The sequence below is a fragment of the Chiloscyllium punctatum genome, chromosome 44 (assembly GCF_047496795.1).
Source record: "Chiloscyllium punctatum isolate Juve2018m chromosome 44, sChiPun1.3, whole genome shotgun sequence".
NCBI classification, from domain to species: Eukaryota; Metazoa; Chordata; class Chondrichthyes; order Orectolobiformes; family Hemiscylliidae; genus Chiloscyllium; species Chiloscyllium punctatum.
Window position 1 is genome coordinate 24,386,564 of NC_092782.1, and position 22,101 is coordinate 24,408,664.

The 22,101-nt window shown below is 39.0% G+C and overlaps 2 protein-coding genes across 4 annotated transcripts in view; one reads left to right on the forward strand and one right to left on the reverse strand.

Annotated features, from left to right (window-relative positions):
- The window catches only part of LOC140466601 (uncharacterized), a 59,545-nt gene extending 57,543 nt beyond the window's left edge, over positions 1 to 2,002 (reverse strand). Inside the window, exon 1 of the mRNA XM_072562052.1 lies at positions 1,996 to 2,002. Within this exon, the coding sequence (XP_072418153.1) occupies positions 1,996 to 2,002 (7 nt within the window). The remainder of the gene's footprint in view (positions 1 to 1,995) is intronic.
- The window catches only part of LOC140466808 (laminin subunit beta-4-like), a 193,289-nt gene that overhangs the window by 62,033 nt on the left and 109,155 nt on the right, over positions 1 to 22,101 (forward strand). The window contains exons 2-5 of one of the 3 annotated variants that reach the window (XM_072562457.1): positions 711 to 869; positions 5,111 to 5,174; positions 14,062 to 14,219; positions 19,400 to 19,535. In XM_072562457.1, coding sequence (XP_072418558.1) covers positions 5,147 to 5,174; positions 14,062 to 14,219; positions 19,400 to 19,535 — 322 coding nt within the window. In that variant the 5' untranslated portion in view covers positions 711 to 869; positions 5,111 to 5,146. Of the gene's footprint in view, positions 1 to 710; positions 870 to 3,119; positions 3,234 to 5,110; positions 5,175 to 14,061; positions 14,220 to 19,399; positions 19,536 to 22,101 lie in introns of those variants that run through there. The other 2 variants (XM_072562455.1, XM_072562456.1) reach the window with 2 other exon arrangements.

Consider the following 22,101-nt stretch of genomic DNA (forward strand, 5'->3'; position numbering starts at 1 on the left):
AAGAAAATAACTGTGTATACAAACATATTGTCTTTAACCAATAGCAACTAGGAAATATCAATCGCCACCGAGATTCTATCTCTACAAGTTAAACTCGATCACTTCTTAAATACCCCCACCCCCTTCAGTGTCTCAAAATGTAAACAAAACATGGATATTGAGGGAAAAAGATATTCAGCAAAAAAATTTGATAGCTCATGTCTGTACCACAAAACCCAATGCGTTACTTCCTTTCAATTCCTTTTTTAGTTTGCACATAAATGCCTCTTTCATTCGTTGAATGAGAATTTGTCCCTTCCTAGTTTTTAAAAGTCCTTTTATTCTTAAACAGGGCATTTCTAGAGAAAGACAGCCAGCTATTACTGCAAATATTTTAGATCTCCACACAACAGGTAGAGACAAATGGAGATTTCTTGATGCTACTTCTTGGCAGGTTAGGCGATTCTCTGCTGCACTGGCACCGCACAAGCTATGGTCACCTGGTCAGGAGCCAATAAATATGTTGTTGTCAAGCCATTATCCTTGTTATTGCAGATCTCATTGGTTCCATGGTGTCTGCTTTTAGTTCTTAATGCTCCAGATGAAAGCAAGATTGTACGTAATTCAGTGTATTCCAAAAATTCAGTGTATTCCAAAAAAGCGAGATTTATGAAACTGCAGTCATCCCTTTGCACAATCTTCTTGGTTTAAACATGGTTTTCCTTTTATAGGCCACCATCAGAAAATAAAAAGGAAATTAATAAGATGTGGTCATTGAAGGAGTAAGATGTTGGTTAATGAGGCCTGTTATATAACCATGAAAGATGAACAATTACATCAAGAATGAAAACTCCATAACTCCCATCTCTGTTGGTTGCAGCACATTCCAGGTATCTCCTCAAAGGAAGAACTCAAATGTTTACAGTCCCCTCAAAGTCAAAACTACTGAGTAAAATTGGCACTCAAGCAGACATGTTGTTATTGGCTTGGGCATGTTTCCAGGATAATGGACTGTTGCTTACCTAAGGATTTTCTATATACCAAGGTAACCAAAAATCAGATAACCAGCAGGATACCCAGAGCTCCACTTTAGAGGTGCTTAAACATGATATGATGGCACTAAACAATTCTCACACCAGAGAGACACTAAGGTGAAAGAGGCTGGCGGAAACATCACCTAGGGTTTGGAATGTGCCATTAATGTTTGAGATATTAACAACAACCCACAATAGTATCTTATAGCTAATAGGTATGTGATAACCCCATCCCCAAACAGATTAAATTTGCTGCATGCCCATCATCTTATAAACAGAAGGCTGCAGTAATGTTGTGGCGTAGTCACAGATTTTAATATTTAATACACACTTTCAAATAAGAGTCAGCACCACAGATTTAAGACAACTGAACTAATTAACATTTAACATTATCATTTGACCCTCTGGGAATCTTTTAGCAATTTAAATCCACAATTCTCAACAGGTTTTGTGAAAAACAAATGGAAAACTTGCCTTTATCATCATCATCTTGATAAGCAGTCTTACTTCTTCAACTTTCTTGCTTTATTCGCTTCCATAGGTTTGTCATGTTTCATGTTCATATGAGCTTTTCAATCAAATCTGAAAGATTAGAACCATTCCTTTTCAATCCTTGCTGCAATCTATTCCACAATCATGTGTTATGATGAGAGGTCAAACCCCTCTGTTAATTAAAACCAAACACCCAGAAAAGTTTGCCTCGCCTTGTAATTTGTTAAAATGTAATTTAAACTAATTGGTTAAATTCAAATGGTTGTCAAAACCTTACAACTAAACAGCCTGTTTCCACCTAAGTAGCATAAGCCTCCTCTATCCCTGCCTTGCCATATCTGGAACTGAAGCCCCCCCACCCATGTTGTTGTCTTGATTTGCCCTGCATCTTCCATGTTACATTAACTTGTGCTGATCCAAAATTTTACTGCCCATAATCTAACTCGCACACAGTTCTTTTTATCCATCACCACTGCACCCACTGACTTACATTCCATTTAGCCGTCTCTAGTCCAGCAACACCATGATCTCTGCACTTGAACAATTCTGGCCTCTGCTATGTTATCTTTTTGCTAAACATCACACTGCTGTTGTGACCATACAGTCTGTTGCCAAGGCCTTAATTTCTGGAAGCTTCTCTCTAAAACAACCTGCACATTTCTCCATGATAGCGCTCCTCAAAAGTCAACCTCTGATCACCTCCGTACAAAGACCCACTGTTATAAACAAAGGTCTGTTTTCAGGCCATCTGGCACATTAGCACACAGTAGCACATCTGAAATTTGAACATGCACTTCACTTACTTCAGCGAAATCGCCCAGCCACAGTAACTGTAAAAACAATAAGGACAAATGTCAGGTTTGTCTTGACACTCCCTTCGGCTCACCTCTCCCCTCCACACCACCCCTCCCTTTTCACTCCAATGAAAAACAAGCAATCCCTGAACAGAATGTCAATACTCTGTGTGGAGTGACATCACCTGATGTATGTCATGTAGGAGTTCAATCTTGGTAGCCACCCTACGTTATGCCCATTCTTGCCAAGGCTCCTTTGACAGCATATTCCACATCAGTGACTTCAAACAGGAACAGAGGTCAGATAGGATCACCATCACCAGCAAGTTTTCCTTCAAGTCAAACACCATCCTGAATTAGAAATGTATCAGCATCTCTTCATTGTGGTTAGGTCAGAATAGTGCGGCTGCCTCCCTAATATCACTGAAACCTATAGATTGCTGCAGATTCAGACAGCAATTCACCATCAGCTTCAAAAGCCAATAAATCCTAGTCTAAGCCAGCAATGCCCACAACAAATAAATAACCTCTGGTCGCCTCTCCTACTTTCTCCACACATAGTGTATGACACTTTGATAACCCAATATGCTTCAAAAGGAGGTTATATTACTGTATTGTTAATGGGATAAAATTACGATAACATTAATAGTGAGTGAGATTAAATGTTTTATTTCATGAATAAACAATTGATGTAATACATACAATAAAATATATTGCTCCTTCACATTGTTAACTACTGCCACAAGAGACAGCATGCAGCCAAATTCTTCACAAGTCAACATTCTGATATCAAATACTTTTTCCCTCCACACCCAGGTGCCTGAGGGCAATTTTTTTGTGTTTTATTTGAACATATCTCAGGTTTGCTTTTACTTGTTGAATTTCATCTCCTCTGGTGAAGACATACATTTTACAAGAGTACAGAGAAATCAAAGTAGGTGAACAAAATTATGTTTTTAAGCCTTTAAATAGAATGAATGTTTCTGTTAACTTGAGTCTGGTGTTTTGCTTTAGGTTTGCATTTATCTTGCATTAGTTTGGACTGTTTCTCTTCACAATATTTAAATAAGTGGCTCATACAAGGTATCGATTCTCGTTAGCCCGAGCTAAACTAATCGCTAATACATTCCTGCTGCTCTTTCACCATAAGAGAATAATAAATCAACTAATTTTGTAGTATCAAATCGTAAATATCTGTAAAATTCCACATGCATCTGGATTGTCATCATGTCATATTTCATACGACCGACTGACTTGGGGATATTGAGTCGTATAAAATTCATTTAAAAATAAATGCAATAAATGACATAAATGCAGTTTATTTAAAGTATGAACTAACTCAAAATAAAGAGGTGATGGTAATATGTGGAAAAGTGTATACTTTTACTGAAAATAGTTTCTGCAGAGCGTGCATTGAAAAATCTTGAAGTAGGCATTCTCAGTTTTTAAAAGCTTGTACTTCTCGATTCCTGCAGTTAATAGTGAGATCATAGCAGATTACCACAAATGATGTATAAACTGAAGCTGTAGTCTCCTGGTTTCATAGAACAATACGGCACAGTACAACCCCTTCAGCCCTTGATGTTGTGCCAATCTTTTACCCTACTCCAGGATCAAACTAACCTACGTAGCCTTCAGTTTACTATCATCTATAATGAAAGAAGGATGATTAGAATTTAATAGAAAGCATCTGCATTTAAAAATTTATGAGAGGATTCCTAACCACTAAAATGCTTTTAGGAATACTAGCAAACATATTTAGGTCTGAGATTAACTCTGATAATCCAACAGAAAAATCACAGCAGACCATTCAAGAGGCAGCAACTTATTCCCATCAATTCCATGGACACCTCAGAAGATGATTTTAGCCTCTTTTGCACAAGTGATCTGGACAGTTCACGGAATTTATTGCGGTCCTTCTATAAGTTTGGAGATTGAAGCTCAATTGATTTATCAAACCCTGAAGCAATCTTAAAATGAGGACTGAGTGGTGAAACCATCACAGACACTTTGCCAAGCCATCATGATGCCAAGCAGATTTGGAATCAGATGAGCTCCATAAAGGCAAGATGATGGTACTTCCTCTTGTTTCCTGGAGGGCTAGGGAGACAGGACTACACTCCAACCCTCCCCACACTGCCCAGCCCCCCCCCCCCAAAAAAACATCTTGGATCCTCTTTACTTCAGGTTTCTCTGTCTTCCTCAAACTAAGTCATAGGGCTTGATGAGGTTTGTTAGATTATTGTGAACCTGGCTAGTTACGCAGGTATCAGTTGGAATCTCTACCTCTCTTTAAAATGTTCTTTGCTTTTACAAGCGCAACTTGTTCTGATCATAAGTCACAGAATCCCGTCAGTGTGGAAACATGCCATTCAGCCCATCAAGTCCATTCTGACCCTCCAAGGACAAAACTAACCCACTAACTTGTCCTATCCCTGTAACCATGACTGCCCATGGCTAACCCATCTACAGGGCAATTTAACACAGGAAATCTAACCTGCACATCTTTGGACTGTGGAAGGAAACTGGAACACCCAGAGGAAATCCACACAGACATGGACAGAAGTTCAGTTCCTCAACATCCAAAGGTTAGCCTGTTATACTTACAGTACTAACCCAGATTCCTTGTGCTAGAGGCAGAATATAAGATCATTTGCATTGCACAGATTTCTCCATTCCACACAGCCAAGCTGTGTTTATTCAAGTCATGCACAGCAATTAGAGTTTGAATGGCTTTTGGCGATAGCATGAAATAAAATCACATTATATTAGTTGGCGAGTAATATTATCTGTTTTGTGCATTCAATTCAGAACAGGTATCACGATTTATGATTGCACAAAAAAAGGATGATGCTACAGATTTTCGCAATCCTTGGTGAGTATGGCAAAAATCTCACAATGTTTGGCAATAGTTTTATCCACATTTAGACAACAGATCATCGGTATATGTGTTACTGCATGTTTAATCACTGTGTTGAAGTGATGATTGAATTTTTTTCCTCTCTCTTCTCCTAAGCCTGAGTAAGGACACTGCCCTTATCTTCACAAATATAATCCAGAAGGTTCTCAGTGTGATTGCCAATGCATGCTGATTTCGCAGGGCATAACTGGGGCAGCAGTTTGGTAACAAGAATTGACCTCAATACTTCAGGATAAAGAGCAGTAAAATTAGCCAAGGTTCCCGTACCTGATGACAATCCAACAAATCTGTTAATGGGTATCATGTGACTGGGAGGTAAGTATGGAATCAGCAGGCAGGTCAGGAACAGTAATCCAATTTTCAGTGCATGACCACTCCCTCCACCCTGGCTGCTGAAATAAAATCATGTTCCACCAAAATGATCTTGGCAGGATATCTGGAAATGCTTCAATTCAATTAAATAGACTGCAAAGCAGAGTGAAAGGAAAATATCAAAGAGTAAAACATTTACAGGAGTACAACAACAAGCTTCATGTAGCCATCATGAAATCCTAAGTAATGTGAAAGAACTTAAATGGAAATTAGCTCCACGAAATTTTTTTTAAAAAAATGATTATTTATAAATAACTACTTATTCTTGGACTATTTTGACATAAATTCATCTGTGAAGAAGGTGTGATATATACCTACCTAATTATATTAACATTTCACCACAGATATATCAACCATGATTTTATTGTTTAATCAGGTCAGAACTCGCTAAGACTAAAATCAATCATTACAGCAACTGCCATTTCATCCTGAATTACGGATGTGCAATATTTTTCTGACCCAGCAGCACAATAATGTCTCAGAAAGAAAGAATTATCAGTAACAAAAGAAGGTACGTTGGGAATCTACTGCCAATGCTGCAATCTCTTCCACACAAGGATAGGGACACACTGGTTGGTGGAATAGTATCGCTGGTAAAAACGCATGAATATTCCTGTAATAATCTGGTCAGTTCTTAAAGATTTCTTTTAGTGTTTCTACATTAGTGAGCTGGATTTTCACATTTTGAGGCAGGGAGCATGGGAGTTGGAAAGTTTCCAGGCTCAATACACCCATCAGAGAAGAAATTGTTTGCAAAGACAGGATTCTTGTTCTATAGGAGCAGGAGGTAACCAGATATGGGCTCACTTCACCAGAAAGAGATTGGAGTCAGCCACAAGGGAGGTCAAATGCCAAGTCAAGCTGTTTAAAAGGCCTGTCTCTGTAGTCTGGAACTTCATCCCAGGGGCAATAAGTCAATGAGAGATAGAACAGTGGTCTAGCCACATACCCTACACATTTCCCATATCAACTCATGTCACTGCACCCATTCATAGCCCCTGATACTTTCAATGCCAAACTATGGCACTCCCATGTCCATTCACCCAGTATGCACTCTATAAAGATTCAGTGAAATCTATAATATTGACGGTATGTGTGAAAGAGCTTTTTGTTTTGAAAAATAAAAGCAATTCATTCAAAGGAATTGCTTTTATTACAAACTACATGCAAGTATCAAAATTATCCAGGTCATTTAAGGTATCAGTATTAGAAACTGTAAGTACTTGAAACCTCTCTCCTGCAAATACACATTGCAAAATTGACAGGCCTGTGAAAAAATGCTGTCAATCAAGCAGCATTTTCCTTAAAGTGCAGAGAAATCGGTACCTCGGGATTCAGTCAAGATTCTTGTACCTGACCACAGCAGCTATAACCTTTTGTCTCACTGGGACCTCTCCATGTAGAAAAAAAACTTGGAGATTTAAAATCTCCGTCAGACTCATGCCTTTGTTTTCAGATATGAAGCACAGAACACACATTTTAATAGCTAGTAATCTAGCCATCTTAAATTCCACAGTAACCAACCCAGGTGGGTGGTCAGGCAGAACGTATAGCAGATTACATGGGCTCTCTTAATTCCTTTATTTATCTTGCATTAAAGAAATGGTCCAAACCATAATCTTACAACATAGCATTCATAATAATTGGATACCAATAGGTTGGACTGAAACGTTTTGAAATAACCTGGATCTGACAGAAGTTTGCAAGCTTCCCACTTTGGTTAACTAATATACAAGACTTTAAGACAGTAGCAACAGAAAACAAATTTTATAGCTCAGAAATTTAACATTAGACTTTATTGGTAGTTAGTTTATAAACACCCAGACATGTAATTTTGGCCGCAAGAATAGGTAAATTGAAGATTAATATTGACAACACTCAGAGCCATTCTGTGCTGAGGATATTGAATTGGACATTCCAAACAAAAAGAGAAATAAATATTCTAGTTTTTATATAAACAATGACCATCTGGTATGGGCAACAGCAGTGACATAGCACCTTCAAATTAGTAAAGCCTTGTAAGCAGTTTCATAAAAACAAAGTATTACAAAACTAAATTTAATACCAAGGCATTAAAGGCAGAAGGAGAGATGACCAAACCTGATCAAGAAGAGAGGTTGGAATGACATGACAGAGTTAAAAGAGACAATTGATTCAGAAGGAAATTCAAGAGTTTACAACGTAAGCAACTTATAGGCGTGCCACTAACGATTGAGTGAAGAAGGTCAGCAATGTAGAAAAAGTCAGACTAGGCAAAGTGCAGAAATGTCAGTGGTAGTAGGCCTGAAAGAGCTTAGAGAGACAGGGAAGAGCAAAGCTATTGGAGTCACTGAGTTATGGGGGTGGTAGTATGAGTTAGAGGTCAAACTTTACATAGAAATAACAACGGCCATCATCATGTGCACAAAATTTCCATGCAAATCAAACAACTTGTGGCATTTGCACACAGCATCTAAATATAGAAATCTGACAGCTGTTATCCAGCATACAACATTCTTTCATGAACATCTCAAAAATAACATCTGCCAAAGGATTCACCAGTCAAACACATCAATGTAGTTGAGATTGCTGCACTCACTTTACAAATATTAGGGCTTTTCCATTTCAGTATCAGCCTTTGAATGGTGTAGTGAATCTCAATTCCTATCAAACAACTTGTGTTGCTGAAAATTAATTTCCACAAGTGTAGCATTTCATTTATTCTTCAAAAGCAAAGTTACATTTTTTTTTGCCTGAGTCTCATCTCTCTTAATCCTTTTTATTTCCCCTCCATTTGGTTTTCTGTGCCTCATTTGGTAATGAATTCAGCAACTGAGAAGTTTATGCTGCTTGTTTACAATTCTTCAAATTGATTGGATGGGAGACAATTTGCTTCTTGCCTTGTTTACATGGATCTCAGACATCCAGTAGAAGACACTGTTGTTTTATATATTTGACTGACAGGAACTTTTGCAGCACAGAAACACATTGTAAAAATGAAATTATAACAAACTTCCCAGCTGATAGCAAAATCCAGCTTAATTTTGAAGAACTAATGCATCCTAATCTGAGATAATTTTTTTTTGGTTTTGCTCGGGGGTCAGGCATTTTCTAAGTAGCTGCTTGTCTGTATTTGCTCTATAGAGGTTACAATAATCCTTAAAATGAATTTGCCTTGTGGAGATGATATCTTCTATGGTGCTGATAAAGAAAGTGCAGACTTCTTTTTAAAGTTCATGGATCTGGTTGATGCATAGCGTCACTAGTTATGCCCGCTCCCATTCTGGGGGAAAAAAATTAAAACTTACAGTGGCTATCTTACTGCCCTGCCCATAATTCCCTGCTCTCAAGCTAAACAAGCAACTGGAACCAGCAGAAAAGTCATCTTAAGATGCCAGCCCACTTAATATGTCTAAACATGATTTTAAAAATCAACACTGAGTGATGTCTGGGGCTCTAGTTTACTGAATGTTCATGAAAATCCTTCCAACTCGTTACAGGAGTCTTATGTTAGTCCTACATTTATAGCATTTGTTTGCTGATGAATTGCAGTGTTCTGAACATGCTGAGCCATGTTGAAGAGAATTGATACCAATGGACTGCTTCCCAAGGCATTCCTTAACTTGGTGAAGCATGCCCATTAGACTTATACTGCCTGTGACTCACAATTCATTTTGTCCTGAAGGTTTCTTTATTTCAATACTTTTTAAGCTTGATGACACATCAGATGGGGATTTTAACCACCAAAGTGAGGGACTTAAGTTGAATGGGATGTAAAAATCTGAGACCCATTCATTTCAAGTTTTAATCAAGGTGGGCTGGGAAGTTGACAATTGACATTTTGCAGGAGTTGTTGCTGTAATTCAAATAACTATAATAAGGCTGTGTGCTTCAGAAATAACCAGCACTTTAAATCTGACCCTATTTCACACTCCACAGCATAAGTGCTACCATCTTCTCTCTGATAACTCACACATCCACTTTCTCTAATACCATAGCCGTCAAGCCTCATGCTCTTATACCATAGCTGCCAAGCTGCTGTTACAGTTGTATTCAACATCATCCCTCACTCACTCTCATGCACCTTAATCTCTAATACTGCTAACCCTGCATGCCTCCTGAGCTGCCTACTCACTCAGTCAGGAGCCCTGCACTAGAAATATCAACTGTGCCACCCATGTTCATTGCCCATAATATCTGCTTCTTTCTCGTTCCAGGACAAAGACAACCCACATCAGGGCTGAAAGAGTCAGGAGGGCAGTTTGCTGACTGAGGTGTGATTTCCCCACCCCTTCTGTGGAGAGCATCCAGATTTCTGAATACCCTAAGCCTTTGACAGCCATTTGCAAGCCCCTGGACTGGTACCAGAGACTGCCCTTGATTTAATGTGCTGGGATGCCCTAAGTAAAGGATATCTCTCTTGACTTGACTAAGGAATGTTGACAACCATGACAGATTTCCTGGCTTTGTGCCTGCACTAACTGGTTACAGTAATACATCAGTACTGTGAAACGGGTATGTCTGGCTGAGGCAGAGTGTTATGAGCATCCAGGCAGATTCAGCATATGACAGTAAGCAAACAGGCCAGAGACTAAGCCTAGTCCATTCAATGAGCTGAGTGTGTGTGTGTCACTGAGTGCACAGTGCCCTTGGAGCAGCGTTAACTATGATAGTTATCAGTGCAGCCCGAGGTGCAGTATTGAAGTACAGATGCATTCTGCAAGTGGATCAGAGGCGGGTCATGATAGTTTTTAAGAAGCTGGCACATATTGGCTGCCAATGTCAGATGTGGGGCATGTATGTCTGGTGCCCATGGAGTGCACCTGGCATGTTGATACTTGGTGCCCAACAAAGAAGCCCTTTGGAGCAAGCAGCAAATTGATGTTCTGACTTCCAAGTTGACACCGAACTTGTTTGGCATGTTTGGTTCGAGAGGACATTCAGGACTAATGAAGGAAATTGTGCCATTAACAAGCTATGATTCCCTTGATTGGCAACATTTTACCTGTTGGCAAATGCATAAAGTATGGTCTGGATTTATCAGCTTTTAGTCTTTTATATTTGTCCAATATTTTTGCTCTATTGATATCAAATACATGGAAGTTCCTCACTCTTATTAGTCCCTTGGTTACACTCAATTTCTGAGTCGAAAAGTTGACTGTGAAGGTGAGCTGAATTAGATAAAAGATAGCAAGGCTGTCTATTCTTGTCTATTTTGTACAATGTTAAAAAACGCTACTTTGTATTTTCAAAGATAATCACGCTTCCACATTCCCAAACAATTTTTCTAAAGTTTACTATTTCATTTCACTTTTCTCCTCTTTTTAATATCCCCATAACTTATATACTTTGGGCAACAGTTTTACATTTCAGTGAAAGGGCTGAAAAAGGTCAGAAAAACTAATTGTGATTTATAATCCCTGTTACAGCCAGGTAAGGATAGGATCAAAGTCTGCTCTCTTTTCACTAAACAAAAAAACTGAAATAACCATGAATGCTGGAAATCAGAAGCAAAAGCAAAAACAGAAATTGCAGGAAAAGTTCAGCAGGTCTGGCAACATCCGTGGAGAGAAATCAGAACAGACCCTCCATGAAAGGGTCACTGGACCCAAAGCATTAGCTCTGATTTATCTCCACAGATGCTGCCAGACCTGCTGAGTTTTTTCTAGTAATTTCTGTTTTTTCTTCGTTCTTTTCTCTTTTCCCTTTCTTCATTTAACCGCAAGAGAGTTTTTGTTTGAAAAAGTTAGACTTACTAATTCAGTGAGACTTAGTTGCTTAGAGGGTTTAAGGATCTCATTCTCCATCTTAATCAGAATCATTTGAAGCTTAACACTCTACTAGAAGTATGCTCCTGTAACGTAAATGAATAGTTGACAATTAGCCAAGACTCTCATTTGTACTTAATAGTTGGCAGTAGTAAATGTTGTTTTTTGGATTCCTTAATACCATAACATCAATGTCAAGTTTCCTATGTTATTGGGAGATAACATAAGTATGGCCACATTAGGTAAAATTCCCCGCAGAAGATAAACTCGCACGCTGGTACCCGCAGTGGCCATCCGTAATTTTGGTGGTAGATATTGGAAAACTAAATAGAATAACAACTTGGAATGGCAGAGAATTCAGACAAAGAGATAGTTTCTCACTGTTTGCATTATCAGCTTCTGTGAGTATAGTCAGTTAGACAGATCTGTGTGCATAAGGAATTAACTACCAAGAAAACAGGGCTAATCTATTTTTGATTAGAATGCATGTTCTTTCAAGACAAAAGAAATATTTAATACTGCCTTAATTAAACTAAAACCTAAAAATTGGCTGAAGTGTAATCTTGAGCTGGAATGCAAAAGCAGTGCAGTATAATACAAAACACTGGAATGCTCAATGGGACAATGAACAGAAAGGCAGAGACAAGAGCAACGCTGAAACTGAAAGGAAAATTGGAAAAACCTGGAAATTGAATGCAAATGTAGTGCAGGCATTCTTCAGACATGCAATTGCCAGTGGCACTGCATAGTAAGTAAAGGCTTCCATTTCCAGTTGCACATCAATATGTCAAACATGCAGACTTCCTGCTGCAATGCGGGTGCGATTGGTATGCAGGTGCCACATTTCTCTTGTAACTTATTGGATTCGCTCATGATCAATGAGCTAGCTTAAATCAGGGTCCTGGTTCTCCCAGTCATTAGTTTTTAATGGTCCTTTTTCAACTGTTGAATACTCAAGTTATTGTTAGAATGGTGTTATTAGTGATGCAGGAGGTGTGGGCACTTCAAGGAATGTTTGGTTTTGCAGACTTCTTCCTTTGTTCCAATGGGGTTTAATATGGATTGTACAGTTAATGTAAATTATGTGGCCATCTTGATTGTGCTGAAGTTATTTTAAATTTATGTTTTTTTTTTAAACATCTGTATTTCAACAATTAATTTCAAGTTTCCAGCCAGTGGATAAGGATCATTATTTGATAGAAATAGGTCTTTGTGACATTCATGGCCTAATGTCTCTCAATCATTTTCATGCCTATCTTTTTTGACTATAATTGAACTGACTGGTGTGCGTCTATTTAAAATTAAAATGTGCATTCTAAAAGAAAACTGGAGTCTCGCTGTCTTATGCAACCACACAGATTCATGATGCTTTTTCTGTAGCATTTGAAAAAGTTACAGATCAGATCATTCATATTGATTGGCTCTTCTGGTCTCCAAACAGTCGGAGAGTGGACTTACCCTGAAATGTGTGCCCCAGGATCTGACTGTACGTTCATTGCCTGAAGAATGTGGAGATCTCTTTGAACAAACTGCCCAATTCTGGGATTTTGAGTAGAGGAATTCAGAGAGTTCTGACTTAGTTGGCTTGAATAATTAGCCAGGAAAATTTAGTGGAATTAAAAACTGCCTTAACTCCTGACTAACTAGAACATTAAACAACTTAGCTGTAATCTGATGATGATTACTGTACTGCTCTCGAGAGTCATGGGCTATTATAGTTTACCTGCTTTTGGCTCTCACCTATGTTCTGCCTCAGTGAGGTTAAGTGGAACACTAACATACTTTTCACTAATTTCAATGTTAAACATTTCCAAATCTGGGAGAGCACAAGCCAGATGCAGATAAAGTTTCTTTCCTCTGCCCTGAACATTATACTTTGATTTTTTTTTTGGCTTTCATTATACTGACTTCAATTCAAAGAATTTCTTTGGCTCAGTAAAACGGCCCATTGCATTTCAAACAAGGAAAACCTCACACAATTTGACGCCAAGCCACATAAAGAAATATGACTGAAGAGGTAGATTTTAAGGGACATTATCAAGGAGGAAATAGAGGTAGAAAGGCAATTCTGGAGTTTAGTACCTTGGAGAGTGGAGGCAGATAGAATTTCATAGAATGCCTGCAGTGTGGGAACAGGCCATTTGGCCCAACTGGTCCACACTGACCCTCCAAAGAGTAACCCACCCAGACTCATGCACCTACATTTACCCCCGACTAATGCACCTAACCCACACATCCATGAACATTATGGGCATTTTAGCATGGCCCTACCTAACCTGCACATCTTTGGATTGTGGGAGAAGACCCGCACAGACACAGGGACAATGTGTAAACTCCACACAGACAGTCACCCGAAGCTGGAATTGAACCCAGGTTGCTGGTGCTGTGAGGCAGCAGTGCTAACCACTGAGCCACCGTACTAATTATTGAGGGATCACCCTCAGGGATAAGCAAGAGACCAAAGATAGAGCAGCACAAGGATTTTAGACAGTTGTAAGGCTGGACAAAATTACAGTAATTACAAACGTAGAGTAAGGCTAGACTGTGGAGGGAATTGAAATGGAGATAGAAATCTAAATATTAACCACCAAACACAGATTGGTTAGAATTACTACACCAATCTAATTTTTTTTTATTTCCCCAGACATCTTGATTAATAACTGTCTTACAATGAGAATTAACAGTACATGTGTTTTATCAAAATTTTTATGATGTCTTTACAGTGTTGCTAAAGGTTGTCTCTGGTCAAGGGGATTGCACTGCTGGTTCTTGTTACCCACCTCTTGGAGATCTGCTTGTGGGCCGTAGCAGTCAGCTATCTGCTTCCTCAACCTGTGGTCTGAATAGGCCAGAAAAATATTGTATCCTCAGTCACTTACAGGTTAGTTCATACTTTTAAAAACATTAATTTTAAAGTTAATCTGTACATTACCATTCAACTTTAGCCCACAATCATACAGTGAGTAATAAATAAATTAATGAAGTTTGACACAAAGGTGGGTTACCACCAACTTCTTAAGGTTAATTAGGGATGGGCAAGAAACGGGGACTTTGTTATTAATATCTGCATCCCATGAACAAATAATATAAAGAGTATGGATCCAGAAAGCTTAGATTTAACAGTGACATATTCCCAGTTTGGCTGAGGATTCTAAAATGAAACTTATTCTGTAAAATATCACAAATAATGTACCTGATTAGGTGCATCCACAGGTAATTTTTAGATTTGAGGATGGATTAATTGCCGAGGAGGACATCCAGAAGCACTATCACGACCATTGCAGATTTGTCTTGGATTTGTCTCAGCAATTCTATTGAGATAAAATATTGACAATCTGTGTGAGTGGCAATTAATCACAGAATCCCTACAGTGTAGAAACAGGCCTTTTGGCCCAACAAGTCCACACCAACCTCCAAAGAGTAACTCATCCAAACCCATTCGCCCTACTCTATATTTACTCCTGACTAATGCACCTAACCTACACATCCCTGACCACTATGGGCAATTTAGCATGGCCAATTCACCTAACCCGCACATCTTCAGACTGTGGGAGGAAACTGGAGCACCTGAAGGAAACCCATGCAGACACAGGGAAAATGTGCAAACTCCACATAGACAGTCACCCAAGACTGGAATCAAACATGAGTCTCTGGTGCTGTGAGGCAGCAGTGCTAACCTCTGAGCCACCATGTCACCAGGGGTTGGTTGAAATGATCCAAGGTCCCAAGAGATCCTTCCACATTCCACAGAAATTTACCTGTACCTCTACAAATGTCATCTACTGCATCCATTGCACCTAATGTAGTCTTCTCTACATCATGGAGACAGGATGCCTGCTTGTGGATCATTTCAGAGAACATCTCTGGGACACCCACACCCACCAACCCCACCAGCCCATGGCTGTACACTTCAACTCCCCCTCCCACTCTGTCAAAGACCTGCAAATCCTGGGCCTCCTCCATCTCCAACCCGTTACCACCCAATGCCTGGAGGGAAAATGCCTCATTTTCCATCTTTGGACCTGGCAACCACAGGGGATAAATGTGGATTTCAACAACTTCCTCATTTCCCCTCCCCTCACATTATCCCAGTCACAAGCCTTCAACTCAGCACCACCCTCCTGACCTGTCCATCACTCCTCCCTCAGACCTATCACCTTCTCCCTCACCTTCATCCACCTATCGCTTTCTCAGCTACCTTCCTGCCAACCCCATCCCCCCTTCTATTTATCTCTCAGCCCCCAACCCACAAGCCTCATTCCTGATGAAGAGCTTATGCCTGAAATGTTGATTCTCCTGCTCCTTGGATGCTGCCTGACCTGCTGTGCTTTTCCTGCATCTCTGATCTCCAGCATCTGCTGTCCTCACTTTCTCCTAGAGATGTAGAATAACATCTCTGAACAGATTCATTAGAAATATCTTGTACCAGGTTCCTACAAAGACAGAAATTTTTGGAGAAACTCAGTGGGTCTGACGGCATCTGAAGTTGAACTTCCAGAGGAAGTGGTAGATACAGGTACAGTTACAACATTTAAAAGACATTTAGATAAATGCATGAATAAGAAATGTTTGAAGGGATATGGGCCAACCGCAGGCAGGTGGGACTAGTTTAGTTTGGGATTATGATTGACATTGCCTGGTTGGACTGAAGGATCTATTTCTGTGCTGTATGAGTCTATGACTCTGTGATTCTATGAGATGGGTATTGGCTGATCTTTATCCATTACTTTGTCCAACTGTTCTTCTCTCTCTTTGGCTCTAGCCCCACTTACTGTTTACTGCTAACTCCCTTCCCCTGCCTGCCCCCACTCTACCTTCTGCACAAAACACAACATTTTCCTAGTTACCATCAATTCCCAAGAAGGTCACAGAACCTAAAATGTTAACTCTGATTTCTCACCACTGATGCTACCAGACCTGCTGAGATTTTCCAGTAATTTCTGGTTATGTATGTGAATTTAAGATTTTTTTAAATTGTAATATCTAATTACTGAAATAATGCAAAAAAACAGAGTGGAACAAGGCCATCATATGTTCTGATTAAATTGTACAAGGGACTTGGTTTAAACAGCTTCCAAATTTCACTCGCTCTGATACACCATCAGATTATTTCAGAGCCATGAGGTGTGGGCAATCAGTGCTGAATTGTAACCCTGGTCTGCATGTAGAGAATGGGTATAGACAGTCCATTATTTCTCTCAGTATCAGCTTTAAACTCTAGTGTGATGAATTTCTAGAGGTAGCATGGAGTTGGAGCTTTCCTTTGTAGCAAAATCAATCTATTCCTTTGAGATCCGTACCAATCAGAATTCATATCCCAATGCAGTTTTATTTCCTCACTGAGTGGTTGTCACATCACACTGAATGGTTATACAGAGAAAAACTCAGATGATTATTTATGTGTGGGTAACATAATGTTTTTCGACTTTGACCAATATAATTTAATGTTTTTATTCATTCTCGGGATGAGGGTGTCACTGGCCTGGCCAGCATTTATTGCCCATCCCTAATTGCCCAGAGGGCAGTTAAGAGTCAACCACAAGTAGGCCAGACCAGGTTAGGATTGCAGTCTCCTTCTCTAAAGGACATTAATGAACCAGATGATTTTTTCCTGAAATTGCCAATGGTTTCACCGTCATCATTAACCTCTTAATTCTAGATTTTTTTACTGAATTCAAATTCCACCATCGGCCATGGTGGGATTCAAACCCACATCCCCAGAACATTACCTGGGCCTTCGGATTAACAATCAGCAATAATATCACAAGGCCATCGCCTCCCCTCTTGAAACACATTAAAAAGGTAGTTGGGGTTCACAATGAAGTACTGTGTGTGCCTTTGATAAACTTCCTGCAACCTGATCTACTAAAGCAAACAATTTAAATAAACATGACAAAATGAATTGCTGTCTTTGCCTACAAAATGCAAGAATGCTCTGTCCAGGCAAGTTCACAAAATTGCTCAACATTGAAGTAAAATTAAAGAATGAGGGTGTCTTAGAAAGAATGTGTTTTTCTCTACATGTCAATATAAGACATTGTATTAAAAGAGCTTGAGAAGTGTTTTATGGAGGTCCTTCAGAAGAGGAGGGATTGCCATAACCTGTCATTAATGGTGCATTGTTCAAAGCTGCATAACAAATTCCTGAATGCATGTTTAATTTAGTGTGAAAGATGTTTGCACTGTGGTGTCAAATGGGTTTTTAATTGTTGTGCACAAGTTAGTTCATGTTTCATTAATCATGCACTAGGGACTCCTGGGCAGACAAGCACCTGACAAGCCAGGATATGCTACAAACTTGCATGAAAACACATTCGGAGAAAAGTCTGAAGCCTGTATTGTCACAACATCATTATTTCCTGCAAAGTTGAAGAACATTTCATTTCAATTACTATGAGTTAATTGATAGTTTGACTGTGGAGACTGTAAGCAAACAATGGAAAAAACAAAATCAATGTTGCTAGCAAAGCTCAGCAGTTCTGGCAGCATTTGTGAAGAGAAATCAGAACTGAGGAAGGGTCACCGAATCCAAAATGTTAACTCTGATTTCTCTTCACAGATGCTGCCAGACCTACTAGGCTTTTCCAGCAACTTCTGTTTTTGTTTCTGATTTACAGCATCTGCAGTTCTTTCTGTTTTTTAACAGAAAAAGAAATATTGATCACTTGGTAAGAGTGAATAGGCAGAAAAGTTATGGTAATTCATTTGTGAATCCATGGTGATGTTTATAAATTCTCCTTCAGCATTAATATACTGGATTCCCCCAGTCCTGTTATTTCAATGTTTATTTAAATTCATTGCTCTGAGCATGATAAACATCTTTTATACTTTAAAACAGATTGTAAAACTAGAATTAATGACAATGCTCAGTGTCTCTATTTTGCAGTGAATAATTAAGATAAGCTGCCTGAAGGCTTGTTTGTCTGCATGATATTCATTCAGATTCAAGTCTCGTTAAGTAGGATCATTTTGTTTAATTACTAGTTGGCAAAAGATCAGTAAAGCTGTCCAATCCATTTTCACTTAAATTATGTGTTTTCATTTATAATCAGAATAATTCATACTTTGTGGATAAATAATTTCTTTTCCATTATCAGCTTTAAAATTATCTTTTTTTAACAATTAGATTATATTTCATCTTTTGGTGGCTTATAAACATCTCAAAGTGGTTAAACCAAATGTATAAGAGTTGTTTAGATGATTGACTTTGCCCTAGTAACTTTGTATCAAAGGATTATAGCCAATGTCCTGAAGTCCAAATTAGATTACTTAGTGTGGAAACAGGCACTTCGGCCCAACAAGTCCACACCGACCCTCCAAAGACCCATTCCCCTACATTTACCCCTTCACCTAACACTACGGGAAATTTAACATGGCCAATTCACCTAACCTGCACATTCTTTGGAGTGTGGGAGGAAACCGGAGCACCTGGAGGAAACCCACATAGACACCGGGAGAATGTGCAAACTCCACACAGACAGTTGCCTGAGGCAGGAATTGACCGTGGGTCTCTGGTGCTGTGAGGCAGCAGTGCTAACTGTTGTGCCACCGTGCCGCCCATAAATGTCTTGTGTATAACTGTAAGTGGGGTAGGATTGTGACAAAAGCAAGGAGGATAAAAATCTGCCAATTTACTGCTGGTAATTTGCTGATTCTGATTTTTGGAAGAACAACAAACCAAGTTTCTGTACTCTCATTGGAAGCCTCATTGATATCACATGCGAAGAGATGTCAATTCACATTGTCAGGGGATTCACTGTCATTTCTGTATCAACAAGCATTATCAATGCAACATCCCAACGTTTTTACAGAAGGAAAGAATTAGCAGCTTTGATAACAGTAAACAACAGAACAACCTTGATTATACAAATGATACAGGCGGAGAGCATTTTGTTTGGACAACTGATTGTTCGGATAATGGATAACGTTTTTAGGGGACCTTGAGATCTTATTTGGATAATCCGAAATTCGGATAATAGACATTCAGATAAATTAGTGTTCATATTCATGTATGTAAATGAGACATGTCATGCTGAAGAATCTTCTGTTTCTATTAAATAGGATGAACAGAAGTGTTTTACTTGTGATTCAAGATTACCTTACAACCATATCAGCTCTACCAGCAGCCATCGCATTGAAAATGTGATCACTGCTTTTGAACCAGATCGGAAAAGGAAATGGTGGCAGTCTAAAAACGGTAGGTTAGCGGAAAAGGTTGGTAAATAAGACATAGGAACTGGCGAAGGTCATTTCATCATTTGAGCCTAACTTATTGTTCAAGATCATAGCTGATCCTCTATCTCAATTCCACTTTCCTGTACTATACGCATATCTCTTAACGTAAATTAGCAAAACTTGACTGACGTCTGTCTTAAATTTACACCACAACTCAGTATCCACAGCTTGGGTAAAGGGTTTCAAAATTTAAATCCCTTTGACTTAAGGGAATTCTCCTCATCCCATTGGCTAATTCCTTATTCTGAGACTGTGATCCTGTGTTCAGGTCAGAATTGAATTCCAAATCTTTTTTGCAACATATGGGAGATAATGGAACATAGGGTGTTCCATTAAAGATTCACCACTGCACCTTTATCCCAGTGCATTCACTGAAACAAGCATCACCACAATGCTGCTACTATATGTTGCTTCTCATTGATGTTTACTTTCTAAGCAGGACAGTTGTCCATATTATATCTTTTTGTAGCCATTACACCTCTTAAGTACACTTCAGTTCAGCTCCTACCAAGAATATTAATCGTGGAATCTTACAGCATTGAGAGAGGCTAGTTAACCCATTGTACCCACACAGGCTATTTGTAAAAGCTATCTAATAAATCTTATATTCCTGCTCTTTCCCTATATAACCCTGTTCTTTATTTTCCATTTCAAGTGGATGCACAAATTCTCTTTAAATAATCAAGCACATTGGATGCTGCCCAGAATTAAATAATACTCAATAATTTCACATCAGTTTACAGACTAATCACAATTTCACTCGCAGGAGTCATTACTATGTAGTGAGCTTATTTGCACTTGTGCTTTTCTCAGGATAGTATTAGCAAGGGATAGAATATATCTTAATCTTTTCATTCATGTTAGAATACAAACAGCCTCATGCATATTAAATCTGAGCCTTTGTCCTTTTAGCATATAAGATAATATCTGCATTACTTATTAAAAATAAATGTTAAGTTTATTAAGATAATGACTTTGTATTATAATGTATGACAGGGGACAGCAGTCAGCACTTATATATTACATATTTACTGACTTTTATTAATGTTGAAATGCCAATTATTAATAAAAAGCAAAGACAATAAGATGAAAGAGATTACAATAATGTAGGGTTATGTCACAAGCAAGCAAAAACAATTCAGCATCAACAGAAATTCAAATGCACACTTTTCCAGTTTGTCTGTTTGTGTTAAAACTGGCTTACAATAGCATAGTAGTTATGTTATCAGAGACTGGTAATCCATAGATTGTGGGTTCAACCCTAGTGTGCAAATTTGAGAATTTCAGTTTATTTATTAAAAAAAACTAATATTGGTGGCAGATTTTTGCCCATAAAACCTCAAATAGATCAAGCTAGGGAAGTGATTGCTGGGCCTCTTGCTGAGATGTTTGTATCATCAATAGTCACAGGTGAGGTGCTGGAAGACTGGAGGTTGGCAAACGTGGTGCCACTGTTTAAGAAAGTTGGTAAAGACCAGCCAGGGAACTATAGACCAGTGAGCCTGACATCGGTGGTGGGCATATTGTTGGAGGGAATCCTGAGGAACCGGATGTACATGTATTTGGAAAGGCAAGGACTGATTAGGGATAGTCAACATGGCTTTTTGTGTGGGAAATCATGTCTCACAAACTTAAGTTTTTTTAAGAAGTAATACAGAGGATTGATGAGGGCAGAGTGGTAGATATGATCTACATGGACTTCAGTAAGGTGTTAAACAAGGTTCCCCATGGGAGACTGGTGAGCAAGGTTAGATCTCATAGAATACAGAGAGAACTCACCATTTGGAAACTGACCTGGCTCAAATCTAGAAGACAGAGGGTGGTGGTGGAGGGTTGTTTTTCAGGCCAGAAGCCTGTGACAAGGATCATTGCTGGGTCCACTACTTTTCATCATTTATATAAATGATTTGGATGTGGGCATAAGAGATACAGTTAGTAAGTTTGCAGATGACACCAAAATTGGAGGTGTAGTGGACAGCGAAGAAGGTTACCTCAGATTACAACGGGATCTTGATCAGATGGGCCAATGTGCTGAGAAGTGGCAGATGGAGTTTAATTTAGATAAATGTGAGGTGCTGTATTTTGGGAAAGCAAATCTTAGCAGGATTTGTACACTTAATGATAAGGTCCTAGGGAGTGTTGCTAAACGAACAGACCTTGGGGTGCAGGTTCATAGCTCCTTGAAAGTGGAGTCACAGGTAGATAGGATAGTGAAGAAGCAGTTTGGTCTGCTTTCCTTTATTGGTATAGAGTATTGAGTGCAGGAGTTTGGAGGTCATGTTGTGGCTGTACAGGACATTGGTTTAGGCCACTGTTGGAATATTGCATGCAATTCTGGTCTCCTTCCTATCAGAAAGATGTTGTGAAACCTGAAAGGGTTCAGTAAAGATTTACAAGGATGTTGCCAGTTTTGGAGGATTTGAGGTTGAGGGAGAGGTTGATTAGGCTAGGGCTGTTTTCCCTGGAGCGTCAGAGGCTGAGGCATGACCTTATAGAGGTTTATAAAATCATGAGGGGCATGGATAGGA